General features: G+C 43.9%; 2 protein-coding genes and 1 non-coding gene across 3 annotated transcripts in view; 1 reads left to right on the forward strand and 2 right to left on the reverse strand.

Annotated features, from left to right (window-relative positions):
• The first annotated feature begins 1,681 nt into the window (after nt 1–1,681).
• trnac-gca (transfer RNA cysteine (anticodon GCA)) lies at nt 1,682–1,753 on the forward strand. The gene has a single exon. It is a non-coding gene; the product is annotated as a tRNA-Cys (tRNA).
• A 1,720-nt stretch (nt 1,754–3,473) lies between these two features.
• On the reverse strand, nt 3,474–8,516 carry LOC139364636 (ADP-ribosylation factor-like protein 5B). Its single transcript, XM_071101551.1, has 6 exons — nt 8,067–8,516; nt 7,231–7,291; nt 6,974–7,121; nt 6,405–6,488; nt 4,508–4,659; nt 3,474–4,363 (listed from the first exon to the last, which is right to left on the reverse strand). Exons 1-6 carry the CDS (start codon nt 8,110–8,112, stop codon nt 4,315–4,317), a joined length of 540 nt encoding a protein of 179 aa, XP_070957652.1. The 5' UTR covers nt 8,113–8,516; the 3' UTR covers nt 3,474–4,314.
• Nucleotides 8,517–12,681: 4,165 nt separating this feature from the next.
• LOC139364637 (voltage-dependent L-type calcium channel subunit beta-1-like) overlaps nt 12,682–22,052 on the reverse strand; it is a 31,037-nt gene continuing 21,666 nt past the window's right edge. The window contains exons 8-14 of the mRNA XM_071101552.1: nt 18,902–18,982; nt 18,739–18,797; nt 18,481–18,590; nt 16,127–16,278; nt 15,888–15,983; nt 15,494–15,679; nt 12,682–13,308 (exon numbers count right to left, since the gene is read on the reverse strand). Coding sequence (XP_070957653.1) covers nt 12,742–13,308; nt 15,494–15,679; nt 15,888–15,983; nt 16,127–16,278; nt 18,481–18,590; nt 18,739–18,797; nt 18,902–18,982 — 1,251 coding nt within the window. The 3' untranslated portion in view covers nt 12,682–12,741. The remainder of the gene's footprint in view (nt 13,309–15,493; nt 15,680–15,887; nt 15,984–16,126; nt 16,279–18,480; nt 18,591–18,738; nt 18,798–18,901; nt 18,983–22,052) is intronic.

The raw sequence follows: 22,052 nt of genomic DNA on the forward strand, positions 1-22,052 counted from the left end.
ATAACCAGATGGCGCCATTGTTTTTATTTTTATTTTTACAGATAGCCAGGGGTACACTTCAACACTTAGACATCATTACAAATTAGACATATGTGTGTGAATTGGACAATTCTCCTGTCCTGCTAAGCATTCAACATGTAAGGAGTACTTTTGGGTGTCAGGGAAAATGTATGGAGTAAAAAGTACATCATTTTCTTTAGGAACGTAGTGAAGTAAAAGTGAAAGTTGTCAAAAATAGAAATAGTAAAGTAAAGTACAGATATCCCCAAAACTACTTAAGTAGTACTTTAAAGTATTTTTTTACCTAAGTACTTTACACCACTGCTCCTTCTAGTGGAATAGTTGTGGTTATCCCTGACCAAGTTAAAGTAGTTACATAAGTATTCGGGTAACACACCGTGGACAATCTTAAGTACAAGACACAATTTAAAAGACAATAGCAATGGGAGCTCATAGTATCAGCTATTAGTCTAAAACATGTTACCTGATCATAACTGTTACTGTAAAATGGTTAGGTTTATTACTGTCAGATATTGTTGCCGTCATACTATTAGGCCTATATTTATTATACATGGTATAACCCATAGAATTATCTTTCACTTAGAAACAAACTAGCTGTTAAAATGATACCCGTTCTTTCACATCCCTTGTTGAGGAAGTGTTTGAGACATACCTGATGGAAGGTCATTCATTGTATTGCAGGCCTATTGTATTGAAGTCAGAGTCGTTCTCTAGTCATTCACACGTTTTTATCACCACCAGATTTACTTTTGAAATTCTGAGGCACGCAATGTCCTTGTCGTGATGCAAATAAACCTCAATGTCATTTCAAGTGGCTGGGGTGTAAAATGGCCTGCAGAGCTGGGTTTTTTTCATTGTCTTCCCAACAGGCCTTTTTGCACGTTGTTTGGTTTCCGCGGTCACGATTTTAACAACACTCGGCACCCTTAATTGTCTCATCAAGGCGTACCCAATACACACCATAAACTGCTCATCGAAATGAACTTAAACTGGTCGAAATATGTCATGTGAGCTGTTGTTGTTGTTGTCGTTTTATGGCAAATGCACGAATGAAATGCACGACAGGACTAGAAATTTACTATCTGAGGTTTACAACGGTGACCAAACCCATATTTTTATCTAATGTGTTTAGGGTGCAAGCATGTTCATAAAATATATATATATATATATATATATCACTGGGCATGCATGAGAACCGACTGATGTTGTTACTGACAAAAATATACAAAGACACACTAACGTTATTTCCCCCCTTGATAGCCTATATAAAATACTGTGTACTGTACAGTACTGAAAAGACACACTAACATTCATTTCCCCATTGATAGCCTATATAAAATACTGTGTACTGTACAGTACTGAAAAGACACACTAACATTAATTTCCCCATTGATAGCCTATATAAAATATTGTGTGCTGAACAGTACTGACAGCACCCAGGAGACACGTGTATTTGGCTCCTCCTATTGGAGGAAACGAATGCACAGTATGCACTCTCCTAACAGTCGAACACGTCTTGAAAAACGTCGATAAACCGTTAAATACATCAATATTTTTTCCCGAAAAAATGATACCTATACATCTATAAACTATAGTTATATCGATATTATTAACATTATCCTTCGGATAATTCGTTTTTATTTTCGTAATGAATTGCAACGGGGGTATAGCTCAGTGGTAGAGCATTTGACTGCAGATCAAGAGGTCCCCGGTTCAAATCCGGATGCCCCCTATTTTGAAGACGCGAACGCGCGAGCTAGTAAAGTGTAGTTGTTAGAAACAAGTCGGTATATAATATCACCCTTGGATTGCTGACGCTTTGTTTTGGCAATTCCAAACTGGGTGGTTTGAGCCCTGATTGAATGACTTCCGTGCATGTGGTGTATGGCCAAAATACCACACCCTAATTGCTTAATTATAAACTGGGTGGTTTGAGCCCTGAATGCTGATTGGCTGACATATGTGGTATATTTAAGCAATAAGGCATGAGGGAGTCTGGTATATGGCCAATATACCACAGCTAAGGGCTGATCTTAGGCTGATCTTAGTACTGAAAAGACACACTAACATTCTTATTGCTATTTTAAACTGGTTACCAGTGTAATTAGAGCAGTAAAAATAAATGTTTTGTCATTCCCGTGGTATACGGTCTGATATACCATGGCTGTCAGCCAATCAGCATTCAGGGCTCAAACCACCCAGTTTATAATTAAGCAATAAGGCCCGAGGGGGTTTGGTATATGGCTAATATACCACGGCTAAAGGCTGTTCTTACGCAACACAGTGTCTGGACACAGCCCTTAGCTGTGGTATATTGGCCATATACCACAAACCCCTAAGGTGCCTTATTGCTATTATAAACTGCTTACAAACGTAATCAGAGCAGCAAAAATACATGTTTTGTCATACCTGTAGTATACGGTCTGATATACCACGGCTGTCAGCCAATCAGCAATCAGGGCTCGAACAACCCAGTTTATAACAGACTATATACAACTGGTATGACAAAACATTTATTTTCACTGTTCTAATTACGAGGGTAAACAGTTTATAATAGCAATAAGGCACCTCGGCATCCCTACAAAATGTACATAGAAATGTGAGTTATAGACCTGTCATTTTTATTGAAAGCAAGTCTAAGAAGCCATACATCTGGACTATTTTATATGCTTCCTGTTCTTAAGTTTAGTTTTTTAGGCTTTTAAGTTCGGTTTTGTACAGAAGCTTCAAACAGCTGAAAATACAACATATTTGGTTATAAAAAATATATTTCACAATGGGTTGGATGGTACAGTGATTCTCTATACTATTCATTGCTTGTTTTAGCAAAGGAAAATGTTTAGCTCCATAATTATAAAGTGTGCATTAAAGTGTATGTAATAGCATAAACAAATGTAGACATAAATGCATTTCTATAGCTTCCAAAATATTTTTTACAAAGGTGGGGGAGTGCAAAGATGGAGGTTGCTTCAAAACAGCACCCCCTGTCAGTCATCTAGTGCAGTGGTTCCCAACCAGGGGTACTAAGCCTATCCACAGGGGTACTTGAGAATATTATTTTCATTAGCTGTAATAAAATATCCCAGAACTTTGCCATATACACAAAAAGCTTATTCCCTCACAAATGTATTTGTTACTGAGGAGTATTTATTTAAAAAGCCCTTTTGTGGGGAAAAACTAATTCTTATCGACTGGGCCTGGCTCCCAAGTGGGTGGGCGGGCCTATGCCCTCCCATGGCTGCATCCCTGCGCAGTCATGTGAAATCCACAGATTAGGCCCTAATTTATTTATTTCAATTGACCGATTTCCTTCTATGAAGTGGAACTCAGTAAAAACTTTGAAATTGCTGCATGTTGCATTTATATTTCTGTTCAGTATATAAATCATTGGTTCAGACATTCCCAAATTATTCCATCTGTAATTCCCCTACTACAAAGAAGGCAGCCCAGTCACCAGTTTATCAATAATAACATTTATTTGTACAAAAAATATTTTGTACACCGTAAAATACTGTATATGTATACAAAAATACACATGATTAACCTGTTTTAAAATCAGACAATACTTGTTTGTCATCTTGCTTTTTTAACAGAAATCATGATGCTATTTTTCACTGTCAAGCAACCACCTTTTTCCTTCTTTGATATAAATACTTCCAAGTAATTTGTGCATTGATAGCTTAGAAGGCTGAGCACCCGTCTGATCCCCATTCGGTCTGGCCTCTTAACATGTGTACTGTGGCTTTCTTCAAGTCAGAGGTACAAAACTGTATGTTAAAGAAATCCAATGCAACCTCTCATTCAATCTCTGTGGAGTTCATGAGGACAGCAGGCTTAAATACTGTGATAGGTCCCTATTCAGCTTATGTGGGACATACTGTGTCACCCTCATGGAATCAGGTCTGACAGGTAGGATTCTTATGTAAACATGGTGGGCATCTAGAACAGAGTCTCACACACTATAACACACACACCCATGCTAACGCAAATGCACAATGGCATACCCTGGCATGCCTAGTTGAGGTTCTGCCAGGTTCCTCCAGGCCTCCTCTATCGCGATGCAGATCTGGACCCTGGTCAGCCCTTGCAGACACAGTAAGTCCTGGGTAAGGCATGCGGGTGACAGGGCAGGTCTGGGGCCAGCCCTGGGGCTCAGAGGGGCAGCGTCACAACAGATAGTGGAGGTCCTGATCTGGGCACTGTGGCTTTAGCTGCAATGTCTATGAGGTTGTGTTTGTTGGGTCAAAGGATAGCTGTCCTGGTTCCAATTGGGATGAGCCCACAGAAGGAGTTCTAACTGGCCAGGACACGAGACCTCATCCAGTCCAGACTGGCAGGTAGTCTGGAGGAGAGGAGAAAGAGATGGAAACGGTTTTGAAAATTAAACTGTGTTTGAGTGACTTAAGGTTATTTATGATGGGAATGTTATAACACACACACACACGGAGGAGGCCCAGGTGTGTCTGTAGTTATGCAGTGTACTCACCCCTCCCCTGTGAGGGCACAGCAGGCCTGTACATGCCAGGAGTGGGCTGTGATGGAGCTGAGGGTGAGGCACTGGGAGATCTCTGCCACTGTCATAGAGTCCTTCATGTCCTGCTTGTTGGCCAGAACTAGAATCGCAGCATTCTGCAGGTCCTAAACACCAGTCAGAAGACAGGACAGGAGAGATGGGCAGGGTTAGATTCTGTAGGTACAACACACCAGTCAGAATGGACAGGAAAGAAGAGAGAGAGGCACAGTTCTCTCTTGTTTTTATATTCAACATATTTACACGTCTGAGCGTTTCCTGTGGTAATCTACAGAATGTCACCGCGGTGACGTCTCAGATAATAGAAAAAAGCAGCGACAGCGGAACAGAAACTGAGCAGCTCAGCAGTCAATGCACTGATTCACACAGAGGAAATGTTGAAACAAACCATCATGGTTTTGCGATCAGTTTGTTTTCTCTGTAGTGGTGATACGAGTCATCTTGAAAGCATGAACACAGCTCACGAGTCAACAAGTTAAAGCTACAATGTGTCACTTTTTGGGCAACCTGATCAAATTCACATAGAAACGTGAGTTACAGATCTGCAATTCTCATTGAAAGCAAGTCTAAGAAGCAAATTTATACACCAGCGTCAAAAGGCTGAAAATACAATATTTTTTGTTATCAAAAATAGATTTCACAGCAGTTTGGATGGTACAACAATTTTCTACACTATACACTGCTTGTTTAATCACATCACTGAAATTAGGTGAACTTTAGCAAACAGGAAATTTTAGCAAACAGGAAATGGTGGAGTGATTTATGCATATTGCACCTTTAAAAAACTCTACAACAAAGTTTTCTTAGTGTCCAACAAGTTTCTCTGCCATTAACCTTGTTCTGAACACCTCCAAAACAAAGGTCATGTGGTCAGGTAAGAAGAATGCTCCTCTCCCCAAATGTGTGATTACTATCTCTGAGGGTTTAGAGCTTGAGGTAGTCACCTCATACAAGTACTTGGGAGTATGGCTAGATGGTACACAGTCCTTCTCTCAGCACATATCAAAGCTGCAGACTGAGGTTAAATCTAGACTTGGTTTCCTTTATCGTAATCGCTCCTCTTTCACCACAGCTGCCAAACTAACACTGATTCAGAGGACCATACTACCCATGCTATATTATGGAGACATCATTTATAGAGCGGCTAGATGTTCTTCACCATTCGGCCATCAGATTTGCCATCAATGCTCCTTATAGGACACATCACTGCACTCTATACTCTGTAAACTGGTCATATCTGTATACCCGTCGCAAGACCCACTGGTTGATGCTTATTTATAAAACCCTCTTAGGCCTCACTCCCTCCTATCTGAGATATCTACTGCAGCCCTCATCCTCCACACAAAACACCCGTTCTGCCAGTCACATTCTGTTAAAGGTCCCCAAAGCACACACATCCCTTGGTCGCTCGTCTTTTCAGTTCGCTGCAGCTAGGGACTGGAACGAGCTGCAATAAACACTCAAACCGGACCGTTTTATCTCCATCTCTTCATTCAAAGACTCAATCATGGACACTCTTACTGACAGTTGTGACTGCTTTGTGTGATTTCTTGTTGTCTCTACCTTCTTGCCCTTTGTGCTGTTGTCTGTGCCCAATAATATTTGTACCATGTTTTGTGCTGCTACCATGCTGTGTCTTCATGGGTTGCTGCCATGCTATGTTGTTGTCTTAGGTCTCTCTTTAGGTAGTGATATATCTCTCTTGTTGTGATGTGTGTTTTGTCCTATACTATTATTATTTGTAAATATATATATTTTTTTTTAAATCTTGCATTTGAAACTGGTCTTCAGAAAAAATATATTTAAACAGTAAGGTTGAGCTGACCCCCCCCAAAAAACAGGTGGTTGTTACCTCATGTTCAAGCATGCGGTGAAGTTCATCTTTGTTCAGAGTTAGGCGCTCACGGTCTGTGCTGTCCACAACCAGAATAACAATCTAAAGAGAGACAAAACATCTGAATACCCAGGCCAAAGGGGACCAACTTACTCACTTATCTGTACCCCAGGCTCCGAGTGCTCTCATCTCATCAACGTTTAACATGGCTTCAGTAACAGTCTAGTGTGTTAGAGGAATACTCAGGACAGCAGACTGATATGGTTAGTTCTGTAACAGATTATGTAATAGTGTTCCCATGCCTTATCAATGACAACAACAATCAGCTGCCGGTTAAAGTGCAATAACTCAATGTTGGCCTGATCGTTGGACTGCTGAAAAACATCTCGTCTCCAGATGTATCTATTCAGACAGTCTCGGAGGGAAAAGGGGAAGTTAAAGCTAAAAGTGTTTAGGCATTAGCACCTTCATCAGGGTTCTATTTCTACTCCAGCTGTAACTGGCCAGAAACTCAACACACACACACACACGTGTACACACTTTCCTTCCATAGACTTTCTGCGGCACAAACACCAACAGATCCGTACCTCTGTGTTGCAGTAGTAGGAGTTCCAGCTGGCTCTCAGGCTTTCCTGGCCTCCGACGTCCCACACCAGGAAGCGGGTCTTGCGTACAGAGATCTCCTCTACGTTACTGCCAATGGTGGGGGAGGTGTGGACCGCCTCTTTGGTAAGGCTGAGGGGAACAGAGTGATTGTTATGACTAAGTGGTTATACATATCATTTGCATACATGTTTGACTTTTGTGATCATGAATTATACCCATCTATTTTGAGATCACTCACAATTGGTAGAGGATAGTGGTCTTCCCAGCATTGTCCAGGCCCACTATGATCACTTTGTGCTCTGTGAGAGAAGGAATGAGGAAAGTCATTTACACAACCGACACACAGATTGCCACTCACAGATCTGTGACCCTAAAGCTAATCAATCGTCACCATGACAACACATCAGACTGATGGACTCTCTTTGAAGGGTCTAGCTATGGATTCAAATACCAGATATGAAAAATATGGGCAGACATTCTTTATTATCCAAAGGGGTCAAAACCTCGCTGTGTTTGTTTGCAGTGTTACTATTTAGGTAAAACAAGGACCATTTGACCCTGATAGTCAACCCCAGCGACCTCTACCCTGCCGTCATCTCATCAACGAGGTAAACAGTACTGATTGACAAAATGTTATTGGTTGCATAAAATTACTGCAATTCACTACCGCTACATAGAAAACAAGAGAATTACACGGGACACGTGTGCAGAACGTCGACACAGTGAACAGAACATGCAGTACGGACTAGCTCATGTCTCACAGAAATTAACCGGTTATTGGAAGGTGCCTGGTGTAGTTATGAATTTAGCTGGCTCGGCTAATTGAAGCACACCGACTTAGGCTGTCGAAATTGTCCATTTTTAGAAACCGTCACGTTATTGAAAATCACGTATAACAGCTTTTCTTGCGTTTTCTCATCATTTACACCCAGTCCATAACAACACCGTGCTACAAAGCAGCTAACGTTAGTAAACCTAGCAAGCAGAAATGATCAGGCACTGAGTGGAGATTACTTAAGAGCAACAATAACAGCAGTAAGTTAGCTAAATGTATCCAGGCAGACAAATGATTACCTCTGTCTCCGAAGACAGTCATCAGCTTGGTAAAAAGTAGTCCCATATCCACCGGTGATGAGAATGAAAGCAACTCAAAGAAGTATGAAAATATTTCCAACAAGAGCAAATCAGAAAAGCCGTTAACGTTAGCTGGCTAGCTAACACAATAGGCACCCCACAATTCGAGCTAACGTTAGCTAGCTAAATTACTGTACTGATAACTAACCCTGTGCTGTGCTTCGTTACTTTTAATCCCAGCTACCTGGAAAACATTAGGTAGCAGTCTAGAAAATTATTTTTTTTACGTTCATCGACACAAACAAAACTAGATATGTGCCCATGTGTTATCTATCGATACCAAATTGATTCTGAGATCAAAATAGGCATTGCATTCTTTTACTTCGCTAGCTAGATTTTCGGGGGGTGACTGGAGCGAGTCACGGAAAAAGGCGGGGCAAAGGAATGCCTCAGCTAAAAGAGGGCGTGGCCACGCTGCTGTAGCAAAACATGACGCAAATATGACGAATGAGGACAACGCAAAACGCATGGACACGGAAGTGCTCTATAGTTCCTCAAGCGTCATTCCAACAGGGGAATTCTACATGTTTATTAATAGTGACCAAAAGTGAAACAATGACGGTGACACTTACCTGGAATGTCCTTTCTATTCCTGTGATCGAGATGGTGTTTATCATAATCTTCAGGGCATGACTTTTCCCAATTAACCTCACCCATTAGCACACACTGGGTTAATCAACGTTGTTTCCACGTCATTTCAATGAAATTACATTAAACCAACTTGGAATAGATGTTGAATTGATGTCTGTGCCCAGTGGGCAGGGTCACTAGCTGAGCCCCTTCAATCACATGAATATCCATCAATTGTTTTAAAAATGGCACTCTGCACTAATATCTTAGTCGCCCCGTAAAGTACTGTGTACTTTGATCAAGCCTCATTTCAGGGGGATTTACAGGTGATATTTATTGATAGCATCAAAAAGTAAAGCCATGACTGTGACACTCCCCTGGAATTCCCTTTCTATTCCTGTGAATTAGAATGTGTTTGAATAAACTTCAGGGCTTGACTTTCCCAAGTTAAAATGTTCTCTCAACACTGGTCTATAGCACAATAGAAAAATCTATATACAGTGTGTACAAATGGAGTAAGGAGTAAGGCAAAAAAAATAGGTCACAGTAGCGAAGTAATTACAATTGAGCAAATTAACACTAGAGTGATAGATGTGCAGATGATGATGTGCAAGTAGAAATACTGGTGTGCAAAAGAGCAAAAAAAGTAAATTAAAACAATATGGGGATGAGGTAGGTAGTTGGATGGGCTATTTACAGATGGGCTATGTACAGCTGCAGCGATTGGTAAGCTGCTCAGATAATTGATGCTTAAAGTTAGTGACGAGGATATGTCTCCAACTTCAGCGATTTTTGCAATTTGTTCCAGTCATTAGCAGCAGAGAACTGGAAGGAAAGGCGGCCGTAACGGATGGCACTGTGATAGACTGCATCCAGTTTGCTGAGTAGAGTGTTGGAGACTATTTTGTAAATGACATCGCCAAAGTCGAGGATCAGTAGGATAGTCAGTTTTACGAGGGTATGTTTGGCAGCATGAGTGAAGGAGGCTTTGTTGCGAAATAGGAAGCCGATTCTAGATTTATAATGCATAATATGAGCCTGGAAGGAGAGTTTACAGCCAGACACCTAGGTATTTGTAGTTGTCTAAGTCAGAACCGTCCAGAGTAGTGATGCTAGTCGGGCGGGCGGGAGCGGGCAGTGATCGTTTGAAGAGCATGCATTTAGTTTTACTTGCATTTAAGAGCAATTGGAGGCCACGAAAGGAGTGTTGTATGGAATTGAAGCTCGTTTGGAGGTTTATTAACACAGTGACTTTGGGTCATGATGTGGGCATGAGGGAAAGCCTGAAAAACTATGCAACATATGATCTCAGATTCAGGAAGAGGGACCACCACACCCAAACTTCTGGATATTTAGTTAACTACTTCCTCCTATAGAACATTATATGGTTCTAACTTCCTTTTAAAATGTCTAGAATTCAAAAATATATATATAGTTTCCTCCACAGTGTATGCATGACAGTCCAGGGCATGCCACGCGCTGCGCTGAGTCCTGCGGCTGTTGTGTTTTCAACCAGAGATGAGTCAAAAACCACAAGTTCTTAAGAAGCTTTCTTCTTTTTTTCCTTCGTAAGCAAAACAGAAACCATATTTTAAGCCACAGTTTATGTAACAGAAGGTGAACTACAGCAAGCTATCATACGTATTGTTATGCCATGCACCGGATGAGGTTTTCTGTTATTTGACAACGGCTTCAATCATCAATATACTTAAATTACTGTATGGTTTTGGGTTGCATTGCAAGAACTGAGTGATTGTTTAAATTAAAGTATAGCTAATTTAAATGGCAAACTAATGTATTCAGTCATACAGCCCTCTAGGTGTGAAAGATGTGCAAGTGTGTCTGCCTGTTCACCCCGCTACCTGTTCACCCCGCTACCTGGGACCGAGAGACTGAAAAGGCCATCAGACTGTTAAACAGCCATCACTAGCACAGAGAGGCTACTGCCTACATAGACTCAAATCATTGGCCACTTTAATAAATGGATCACTAGTCACTTTAATAATGCCACTTTAATGATGTTTACATATCTTACATTACTCATCTCATATGTATATACTGTATCTTATACCATCTATTGCATCTTGCCTATGTCGCTCGGTCATCCATATATTTATATGTACATATTCTTATTCCATCCCTTTAGATTTGTGTGTATTAGGTAGTTGTTGTGGAATTGTTAGATTACTTTTTAGATATTGCTGCACTGTCGGAACGACAAGCACAAGCATTTCGCTACACTCGCATTAACCTCTGCTAAACATGTGTATGTGACCAATAAAATTTGATTTGATCAAAGGAGTGACACAATGAAATTCCCAAGCATCTTTTTTTTTCCTGATGAAAATTTTAATTAAAATACGAATTTATCCACAGATTAAAAATGAAAGGCAGAAAAAGCTAAATGTAGCTACAACCAGGCACCAATTATAAATGTTATTCCATCTTTTTAACAATTGCAATAACGCAACAATAAACATTATTTACGAATCATTATTTAATATTTATTTATTTGACTGAAGAAAGGGGTGGGCAGAAGGAGCCCACCAAAAACATTTGTGGATCCTCCATTTAGTTAACTGAGTTGAAGACCATGTTGTGTACCTATCCCCGCCACCCTTTACACTCTTCTCACTAGGGCTAAATAACTGAAGACCTTATAAAATACAAATGTCCACAGGAAAAACGACACTAAAGTCAGTCAGAAATCAAGAAGAGAAGTGCATGGCATCTGACATTCAGACATGCTAGCTGTTTGGTTGAACATTTGGGGTGATTTACCACGCAAAACAACTCGTATATAACTGTTAGTGTGCCCTACAACAAGTAAACGACACAAAGCTGGTGCAGAGAAAACAAGATGGTGGTGGACATCGTGCTGGAGCAACAGGGTTGGCTACAGTGCAGGGTAGTAAAGCCAAGAAGACACATACAGTAGAGACACACAGATATGAAAACAGCGAGTGTGACAAGAGTTAAGACATCCCACCATAACAATGGTGGACGTGGCTTGGCGAAACATTCCGGCACTTGTGATTGGAGTTTTCTTGAAGTAAAGTCTGACGGTGTGAGAGACTATTAGGTAAGATATTTCATTCACGCGACGACTACTGTAGTGCGGCTTATGAACTGTACCACATTCGAAAAGACAAATGTATACTACACGAGCGAAGCTATCACCCACAGACAGACAGTATCCCTAAAATAGCAGATGTGGAAAACCAGACCAGACAAATACAGTTCTATTTAAATGCTATGGCTGAAGCCGGTTAGGGAAGAAGAAGTAGTATCTTTGGGGTGTTTCCTTTTATTCTTAACATTAAGGTAAGTGTCAAAACGAATAAACCAATTATCTCAATAAACTATTCTAAAGACATTTATGGCAACTTTTCCATCCAGATAGCTTTTAAGGTCTGGGTGTTGAGGAATCGGAGGAGATGGACTCAAAAAGCTTAGGATCCATCCTGAAAGTGTCTGAATCCGGAAGCTGAGCCTCTGAAGCTGTGGGGATAGAGACCCTGATGCTCTGTACTGTACATGGGACATACAACCCTGTTTAAGATGACAGAGGACAGACACGACAGACTACAGCTCTATCAGCCTTCACATTCTACACTACAGAGATTGAGCCATACAGATCACAATCATAAATTCACAATCATAATGATAACTGTCCTCGTGCTGTCAGTTCAGTAGGATTCCATGGTATTCATGCAGTAGTATTGACAAAATAAACTAAAAAGAGACCAACCAAACTGCTTTTTTTCTCAAACATAAATAAATTGAATATAGCTAAAATAATTGGATGAGGTGTATGGCATCTGGCAGTTGTTTTTTTCTTTACAGCGTACTCAACAATGAGAAAAGTACCTCTTTAATAAGGGTTGTAAACAGATTAATTCATGGGCTTCTGATTGGCATGGCCCCCAAACCCACCCTCCTCTCCCCGCTGACCCCCTAGCCCTAACCGTGAAACCCCTTTCCTCCCTCTCTCCCTCCCCCAGTCTGTCCATCAGCCTCCTAGCCCATGTGTTGTGGTGTGTGTTCAGCGGATGTACACGTCCCTCCCCCAGTCCTCCTGGTTCTTGTTGCGGCCCATGTTCGCCCCGGTGTCCCCGGGTTCCTGGCAGTACCTCTCCCTTAGCTTGGCCCGGCTGTGTTGCTCAGGCTGGGTGTGGGAGGGCATGGGAGGGTGGTTGAGGTTCTCCTGATCCGGCTCGGCCCCCTCGTCTTCCCAGGAGGCCTGGCGGCCGTGGTGCTGGGCCAGGTGGAGGCGGCTGCCCCCGCCCCCTACCCCGCGGTACATCTCAGACTCCTCGTAAGGGTCGGTCTCAATGTCCATGCAAGAGTCCCCTGCTTCAGTGTAGGCCGAGTCCCGACTGCCCTGCGTCTCCGAGTCAAAGGTGTCCTGCCGGGACAGGCCCCTCCCACCCCCTCCCCGTAGCTGGCCCCGCGAGGAGTGCAGGTAGGTCTGCTGCTTCTGCTGCTGGTGCTGCTGCTGCTGCTGCTGCTTCCCTCCCTGGTCACTCTGGTAGTCATGGAGACTGCCGCTGCCACCGCACTCCGAACGAGGCCCTTCCCGCTTCTGTTCTCCGTGCACCAGGTACGGCCCCTGCAGCGAGCCACGCCCACACCACACCACACGCCATGCAGAGACACAGTGAGACAGACAGAACAAGGCCCAGGCAGTGGGTTAGTCAACAGGGTTAGGACAGGTTAGGGTGCAGTTAGATAAAAAACAGGATATCAGTAATGTCAGTCAGTTCACAATGCAACACAAATAGAGGTTCACAGTATAACAATAAATGTATTTATGCGGTACTTAAAGCACACGGCTATTGCATTGTTATTGCATTGAAATCATTACTTGGTCAAAGTGACATTATTTGTTGTATTTAATACATGCACGCAGACTCTTTTCCATAGACTACAGAAATGTGTTCATTCATCACCTGTAAGAGAAACAGCCATGCAGTCATTAGGCAAGCAAAACACCATGATCAGCTCCTGGCTGCAGAACCAACAGTGCCCTCATCTGGCTGATATTTCACAGCAGCTAAAATGATGTTTCAACTAATTGTGACATCTCTTTTTCATTCACAAGCATGTTCCTCATCCTAAGTAGTAAGTATTACATTCTGTTTAAACTCAGCACAATTAACAAGACACTTTTTAGAGTTGGGTATAGCCAACATTTGGCTGATCCTTGCTAATGACTTTTGAATAGGCCGAGCTTAAAGTCACACCCATTGACATTAAAATAATAACAACAAAATCTCCTCCGTCTGAACGAATTCTAATGACTCTATACAGCCGCCATTGTCTTATGTCAGATCGCGACGCTCGGCCCTCCACCGAGACAGATCAGTGCAGGCGGAATCGACACGCTGTTTCTGACGTAAGGCAATGTACAGCCAGCCACACCATATCAAATACGACCTATTGTATCAGAGCAAGCACTGTTCATAATAGTGCATTTATGTCTAACGGAACACGATGCAAACAATTCTGTGGGTATAACTCATTGATATATGGAAGCAGCTTGGACACTTTTACAAGGTCTTGGACTATGACAGTCATGAGTCATGCTGTATGTATTTGGCTGAAGCCAGTGGCTGATTGTAGATGAGACCCAGATGATCATTTTTCTGCTGGTTAGAGTTTCCTGTGTGAAATAATGAAATAGGACATTCCTATTAGTCATGGCCCACATCACTTCACACACGCGCCCGCTCACACATATGCACGCTCACACGCACACAGCCCATCCCTGCCACGCCACACAAATCAGAAAACTAGAAATGATGCCACAACAACAAGGCACACATTGGCCAAGCGGCCGAGATGACTCGCTCCTTTTCAGGGACGGTGCCATGGAAACACGGAGAAGGGAAGTAAACTGGACACCGTTTCCCCGACGATAAAGGAGTGCTGAAGAAAGGAGGTCAGGCAGGGAGCCCCGAGGTTGGGTAAGGGGCACACAATTTTCTCTACCAATTACAGTAAACAGGGAATAGGCAGCAGACCAGAGACAGAGGTACTTCACTGACTGATGGATGGATGATGGAGGATTTTCACTTCTTCCAATAACTGCCCCCGTCAATTCATTTCACAACTTCAATGTGATTGTGTGTGTGTTATTCTCACTGAAAACCCAGTGCTGGTGTGGTCTGGATCCAGTGTCCTGCCCATATAAACTCTCCTTTGCTAATTTTGCTGTGTGTGTTGCTCTAAGATACTGTGTCATTTGCAGAGAGGTTTTCTTGAAGAGGACGAAGCTCTCTGTTTGTCCTCTCGGTGTTTGTGTGTGGGTGTTTTCTAAAGCAGAAGGATTTTTACAGTAATGTGTGGGGCCTATATTGTTCCGAGTACTCTGATGTGTGTGTGTGTGTTTGTAAGTGTGTGTGTGAGAATATGAATGTCTGTGTATGTGCTATTGAGTTGGATCCAGTGTGATGGACACAGAATACTCTCCAGTAAACAGCCTCCTCCCTCTCTCCATGTACGTGGTGTTTCTCTACACAGTATTATGAATGAGAACGGGGTCTAAACATAATGTGATTAGGTTCTTTCCTTCTTTCAGGTCAAGGGGAGGGATGGAGAGAGGGAGGATGGGGGGGAGGTATATCTGGAGTGCAGGCAGCCGGGTTTAGAAGGGGGTGTTGCTCCCCCTGAGCCCCCCCCCACACAGCTGGCCTTTAGAGGGCATGCTCGGCCACCTTCCCGTGCTCGGCCCCGGGGCCATCCAGGCCGGGCCAGAACTCCAGGTTGCGGCGCAGGGAGGTGAGCACCTGTACCTGCAGGTTGGAGACGGGCTCTGGGGAGGCGGCCAGGGCGGCCGTGGCCATTGTGCGGTTGAGGAGGGGGTTGGGGGGGTTACTGCTGGGGGGGTGCGTGGCCTTCCAGTAGGCCTCCAGGTAGTCAGCCAGATGCTCACAGGCGTCCTCCAGCTGGTTCTCATCCAGGATGATGTCAAACAGCTCCTACATACAACACAGAGGGACATGATGTTAGTGTCTCACCTTTCAACTTCAGAGATTCAGCCAACTACCTAAAAGGGCATTAATTTCAATGTTAAGCCAATGCCATTGTTCAGACTGGTCATTGTGAATTAATTTGTTCAGGGCAAACAGCATGTAAGAAGATGTGCCTTTCGGGCCACAGAATCCAGGGTCACAGACAGACACTCACAGGGGGGCACTGGGCCAGCTTGTCTGCTGCCACCATCTGCACGTTCAGGTGTTTGGCCTGGGACTTCCCCCGGGATTTAATGAGCCTCTGGAGGACCTGAAGGGAAACAGGCAACAACATACCGCTGGTCACTGACAGAGATGTCACATCTACAGACATTTCAGTCACATACATGCCATCTCAGTAGGACGTGATAGAGGAAGTCAATCGACCACAAAGTCATTCCGCTCAGAGGGTACCTTCGGTGAGGCTATTTTGATGTAGACGATGATAGGAGCCAGGGAGGTCTTAGCCAGCTGAGAGGGGTGGTTAATGGTGTCTGCGTCTAGGGCAACCAGCTGCAGGGTGCGGGCCAGCTCAAAGATACGCTCAATTTCACTCTGCACCTCCGCTATGTGGTAGAGAACAACATGGAAATGCAATAAGTAACAGGGTGTAGTAGGTGTCTGAACACACAGAGTATACAACTTGAATTGGTGGTCAAATCCCAATTCTGTCCACATTTAAATCCCTTCTGGAGTATACAGGAGATCAGTGTGACTATTGCCACTTTGCTAACTCATATTTCACACACTTACCATTTAAAAAAACAAAAAAAAACAGGATACACACAAGCACATGCAAACGTGGCATGTTAACACTGCATCATGCATGTCAACATTTTGGCAAAAGGTTTGGTGCATGTGAAACAGAACCCATCGTACTAGATGGTCCATTTTACACACCGCTAAATAGAACATTGGGGGCATTCTCACTCTGTTGCCACATTCCAACGAGCAGTGACTGATGTTTTGCACTGGTAAATGTGATCTCTGACACAGGTTTTTATATATCGACTCACAGTCGGGACGGAAGGAGGCGTGTGAGAATGAGACGCCTCTGGCAGCACTTGATGCACTGTTCTGAACACATCGATGAATACAATAACCACAAAGTGATGAAATGTAACTACATTCGCTGTTAGAGCCATCAGGCATTGCAAACGTATTAGTCTGTTTGGATGTTCCGGCTTTGCACACTCTCGTTCTCCTTTTGGGTACGTATGGGAGGGAAGGGGGGGGTTGTTCCAGCCACAATGACATAACAGGGGACAGGTAATCCGCAGGGGGCCTGCGGGCTGCAGACGGTCTCCCTGCGAAGGGCTGAGGTAGAAAGGGAATTAAACCTGCAGGCGGAAGGCAGCGACAGAGAGATAAAGGAAATTAACTTTACCTAAAATGATGAAAACCTAACAACCTGTCCTAGTTTCTATTAACCTGCAAATGTCCTCTATTTACACGGCATCTCTGTGAAGAATGTGTTTCCCTGTATCAGAGATTGGTAGTAAACAATGATGTACGGTATATAAACTCATGAATATATGAACGTCTAATTGTGTATGCGTACAGGCTCCTTGTAAGTAAAGTGTTATTACATGTTGCTTTACAGTAGGATGGAGGGGGGAGTATCAGTTTCCCCTGTACACTCACCCCTGACTACAGTTGTCCCCCCCAGCCCCCCCTATCACATTTCCCCTGAACCTCAGACAGACAGACAGGCAGACAGCAGGCAGATGCTCAGCTGAGCAGCCTAGAGCTACCAGAGCCAACCAGCCAACTCATTCGGCTGTGTAATTAGTCTACTCTTTCCAAGCCTTAGTTCAAGTTGTTTTATTACTGCAAGCAACAGGCTTTCACAAACATGTGTGAGGAACAGACAGGCAGACAGATGCATGAGGGATGAGTGTATGAGGGGATGAGGAGAGTAGTGAGAGACAGACAGGGGAGGAGGTCAGAGGGGAAAAAAGCTCTCGGTTGGGGTGGGGTCGAGAGCATACGTACCCAGCACGTCTGAGAGACGTAGAGCGAGTGGAGGGAAGGAGAGTGGTGGGAGAGAGGGACAGGTGGGTGGAGGGTAGGAAAAGACAGGATGGAGAAAGAGAAGAGGCCAGGTCAGAGAGGGACAATGACTAATAAAGCTAGAAGTCTGACAGCCCTTTCAGGGTTGTCAGGCCACACTGCCCCTCTCTGCTCAGCTAGCCTCTCCTCTAGAGGAGCCTTCCTGTTCTGTGCTTAGCCCTACTCACTGATATTGAAGACGATCCACGCCAAATGGAGTGGATTGATGACCTTCTAAGTAAAAACATTTGTGGAATTCAATTCCATTTCAATTCAATGGTTGAATCGGCGACTAGGAGGCTCCCTACTGCATGTTGTCAATAGATGCTAACATCCAATCAACCAATATTCCCTGACCTTTTGCTGACCAGGTAGCTATTACCAACAGAAACAATACTTTTAAATATCTCTCTCCCAATACTCGGAGACAGGTAAACACCAGTCTTTGTCCAAGTACAAACTGGTATTTCATTTAGAATCGGGCAGGTCATCAGCAGGATCAAATACAAGCTAAGATGGATATATGAAAACACTGATAGTGAAAGGTAACAACACAATAGCCCAACGGATGATAAGAAACATGAACTAACAAAGATTTTTGACAGGTATCAAGTGGGTGTGTGTAGGAAAGGCACAGAGCCAGTCCTGGCGCTTATTGCGATCAATGGTTTTCTTTTAGGTACACAGATGACTTGCCCTACAAGGTCCTGTCTTACCCAGGCTGGAGCGGGTGCTGGAGCGCTCGATGATGGTGTGTTTACTGGGGTTGTTGAGGACCGAGCGCTTGGCAAGGGAGATGTCTGCTGTCACCCGGGTGATGGATATCCTGGAAGAAGCATTATCAACCAATCAGGGCTGAGAACTGGAAACGTCTTAAAGCAGGTTAAACTAAATAACTAAGTTGAAGACATTTTCAACCTTTACTAAATATGGTAAATATTTCAGTCAGGTTCTCTGGCTGGCCTGAAACTCACCTGCCCTCAAACTTGTGCTTGAGAAAGTCAAAGAGAGCCTTTTGCATCATGTCAGTCACCTGGTGGGGGACGAGGAAAAGAAGAACAACCGAGGCGTGGGGATATGACCGGTATAATAAACCATGAAGAACGTTGGGGAGATTGAGCTACACAGTAGCCTTACCTCGTAGCCCTTCAGTGACGGCCCCACTAGAATGATGGGTCTCATGGAGGGGACCACGTCGTAAGGGGGGACATGCTCCATCTGAGCCAGGCAGGAGAGCACCAAGAGTGGGGTGAGACACTATAACCTCTGTGTCTGAACACAGACATGCACGCGAACAGAGCTCACGCATACTCTGAGACGCACAATCTACAGCCACTTTGTACGCACACGTCCGGAGCTACACAATCTACTGCCACAGAAACACACACACACACACATAAATCAACATTATGTCAACACCAATTCTTCCTCTCTCTGTACAGTAGACTACAGTCAGAATGATATGTAATGCATTTCAGCATTTCAGACAGAGGCCATTTATTATCTTGGAGAGGGTAAAAGACTAAGCCCAACATTTTTCACAGAAAGCACTCATTTTCCATTTCTCAGTCTGCTCTCCCAGTCATAGCAAATTAAATAAACCATAATCAAATTGGATCAGAATGAGCTACGGAGAGTGGTAAAGGGCCATTATTTATATATATATAGAACAAATCTCAGGAGCTTTCGTGCAGCCAAAGGCTCATGTGACTGCAGTTCCAGTCGAAGATAACACTCTCTCTCCTACTCTCTCGTAGTATGTATCTGTGTGTGGTGGACCCCTCTTGCTTTATAGAAAGAAGCCAGATAGACACTGAGCCAAATGGGTTTTTAGGCCCAGAGAAAAATGGACAACAAGCACACACACTAAACCTACAAAAAGATACCCCTCATTTTGAACCAACATACAGAGAACGTATTTCAGACACTTACTCAAACACTCAAATCACATTGAAAATGGAAACATACACAGACGACACGCACTCTTACGCAAAACACCCACACCCAGTCAATCAATATTCCGACAAGTACAACAAATGCATACATTAACATTCCATCAATATGAATCATGAGAAGCATCTGGCCAACAACGCATCTATAAGCATCTGTTCTGTTATAGTAAGCGCCCCGTTTTGGAGTGACAGGTGAGGGGAGAACACTAAGTAAACCACTCCCATGGTCTATCCACTAACAGATAGGCAGGCATTAGGAGAATACAGATGAAGGATCTTCATTTGACCTGTATTGTCACGGCAAAATAATCCCAAAGCAACAGGTTTTGAACGTTTAGTCCATAGTGTTGGTTGATCCGTGGTAAGGCCATTAACTGGCCAAAAGTAGTGCACGTGAAAAGTGCAATACTGTTAATATAACGGTGTGTTCGTGTGGGTTTTCAGTAAATGTATGTAAATCACGAAGCCCATTTGCATTTCCTGCAGGACAATTCTCAGCAACAAAAAGTGATCGCATTAAGATCCTACACCCGTAGGGTGCTAGCGTGTATTCGGTGTCCGCTCTCTGTATTTCCAGCACGCCTTCTCCTCTGTATTCCATGCAGCACTTTTAGTGCACTGAGAGCAGTAGCATTGAGGCTTGAAGAGCTCTCCTCCACTAAGGTACGTTACGTTACATAAAGCCACACCTCCACGACCAGGCAGTGGACTCAGTTCACCCCATTACAAATTCACTACATCTAAAAATACACTTAAGAACTTTTCCAAATGGTGCTCCTCACTAGAGGTGCAGTGCTGGGGGAAGTGTACTGCATATCGCCATTCATCTCTCTCTTTCTGACATGAACTTTCACGTAATCTATAGAGAGTGTTTTTGCTATTGGAGGACAAAGCGTGCCTCTGCCTCCACAGTCTCCTGTATCTACGGGATCAAAGCTGTGTTGACAGCTCTGAGATAGCGAGGGATAGCGAGGCGGGCTTATGACAGGCTGTCAGGCTGTCAGTCAAAGCAGCCGTCCAGAATGGGCATGAAAACACATCAGGGAGCATTAACGTTCACCAGAAGTGTGAGTGACAGGGGGCCGTGACACGCCTGCTCCTGCTTACTGGCAGCCCGTGTTTACCCAATCAGCTCTGACTGCATACTGGCAGCCCGTGTTTACCCAATCAGCTCTGACTGCATGCTGACAGCCCGTGTTTACCCATTCAGCTCTGACTGCTTACTGGCAGCCCGTGTTAACCCAATCAGCTCTGACTGCATACTGACAGCCCGTGTTTACCCAATCAGCTCTGACTGCATACTGACAGCCCATGTTTACCCAATCAGCTCTGACTGCATACTGGCAGCCCGTGTTTACCCAATCAGTTCTGACTGCATACTGACAGCCCGTGTTTACCCAATCAGCTCTGACTGCATACTGGCAGCCCGTGTTTACCCAATCAGTTCTGACTGCATACTGACAGCCCGTGTTTACCCAATCAGTTCTGAAGACAGAGACAAATGGAAGCCCTGCTTGCATTTGGGGGTGGAACTAACATTTCCCTTCCTACAATTCCTCCCTATAATTTCTAATGTTCAATAATTGATTAATTGATCATTTTGGAACACAATATCCATGGGGACAACTGCAACACGGAAATCTTCTTCTTGGGGCATAAGTGAAAACCTTGACAAAAATGAGGAAACGTTCAAATCCAGTCACCTCCCACTCTCTCTAGCATACGCTGACATGAGAGCAGACTGAGGAACATGGAGAGACAACAGAGAGGAAGAGGAGGAGGAGGACGAGGCAGAACAGAAGGTAAAGGTCAATTAAAGGTCAGCACCGACTCACCGACTTCTGTTTCTGTTTAGCCGGACCACCTACAGTACCATTCCGCACACAACCCCCACGAGAAGACAGAGCAAAAGGGACAAAAAAACGAAACAAAAAGCACAAAAGACAGAGGACGTGTTGTTATTGACAGGTGACGGTTAGTTAGGAATTGGGAGTGGAGCTGTTCAATAGGACAGCGGAGACCACACCCACTGTAGTCTGATCGATAATGACATTTATTGTTTTGGGTCGCACCTTCGGCGAATATTCATACATCGCTTTTGCATCGGCGAATGTATGAACATGTTCAGGTTCGTCTTTAGCTCAACCCCTCCCCCAGTTGATCAGCGCAGAAACGCACAGGCAAAACAGAACTCAACGTTACCGTGGTGACCAGAGACTGAGGGGCCAATCGGGATTAGGGAGTCAGACAGGCGCTGGCTAGCGGCGGGAACGGTGGGTCAGTTTAGTGCAGTATGTCGGAGACGGTAAGGGGAAGAGGGGCTAGTGAGGACAGAC

Source organism: Oncorhynchus clarkii, chromosome 13, assembly GCF_045791955.1.
Source record: "Oncorhynchus clarkii lewisi isolate Uvic-CL-2024 chromosome 13, UVic_Ocla_1.0, whole genome shotgun sequence".
In the NCBI taxonomy this organism is placed as follows: Eukaryota; Metazoa; Chordata; class Actinopteri; order Salmoniformes; family Salmonidae; genus Oncorhynchus; species Oncorhynchus clarkii.

Coding starts and splice junctions, on each gene's coding strand:
- LOC139364636 (XM_071101551.1), bottom strand. CDS start 8,112: ATGGGACTACTTTTTACCAAGCTGATGACTGTCTTCGGAGACAGAG. Junction 4,660..6,404: donor ACCGCATGCTTGAACATGAG/GTAACAACCACC, acceptor ACTGGTGTTTAG/GACCTGCAGAATGCTGCGAT. Junction 4,364..4,507: donor TGTGCCCTCACAGGGGAGGG/GTGAGTACACTG, acceptor CCTCTCCTCCAG/ACTACCTGCCAGTCTGGACT.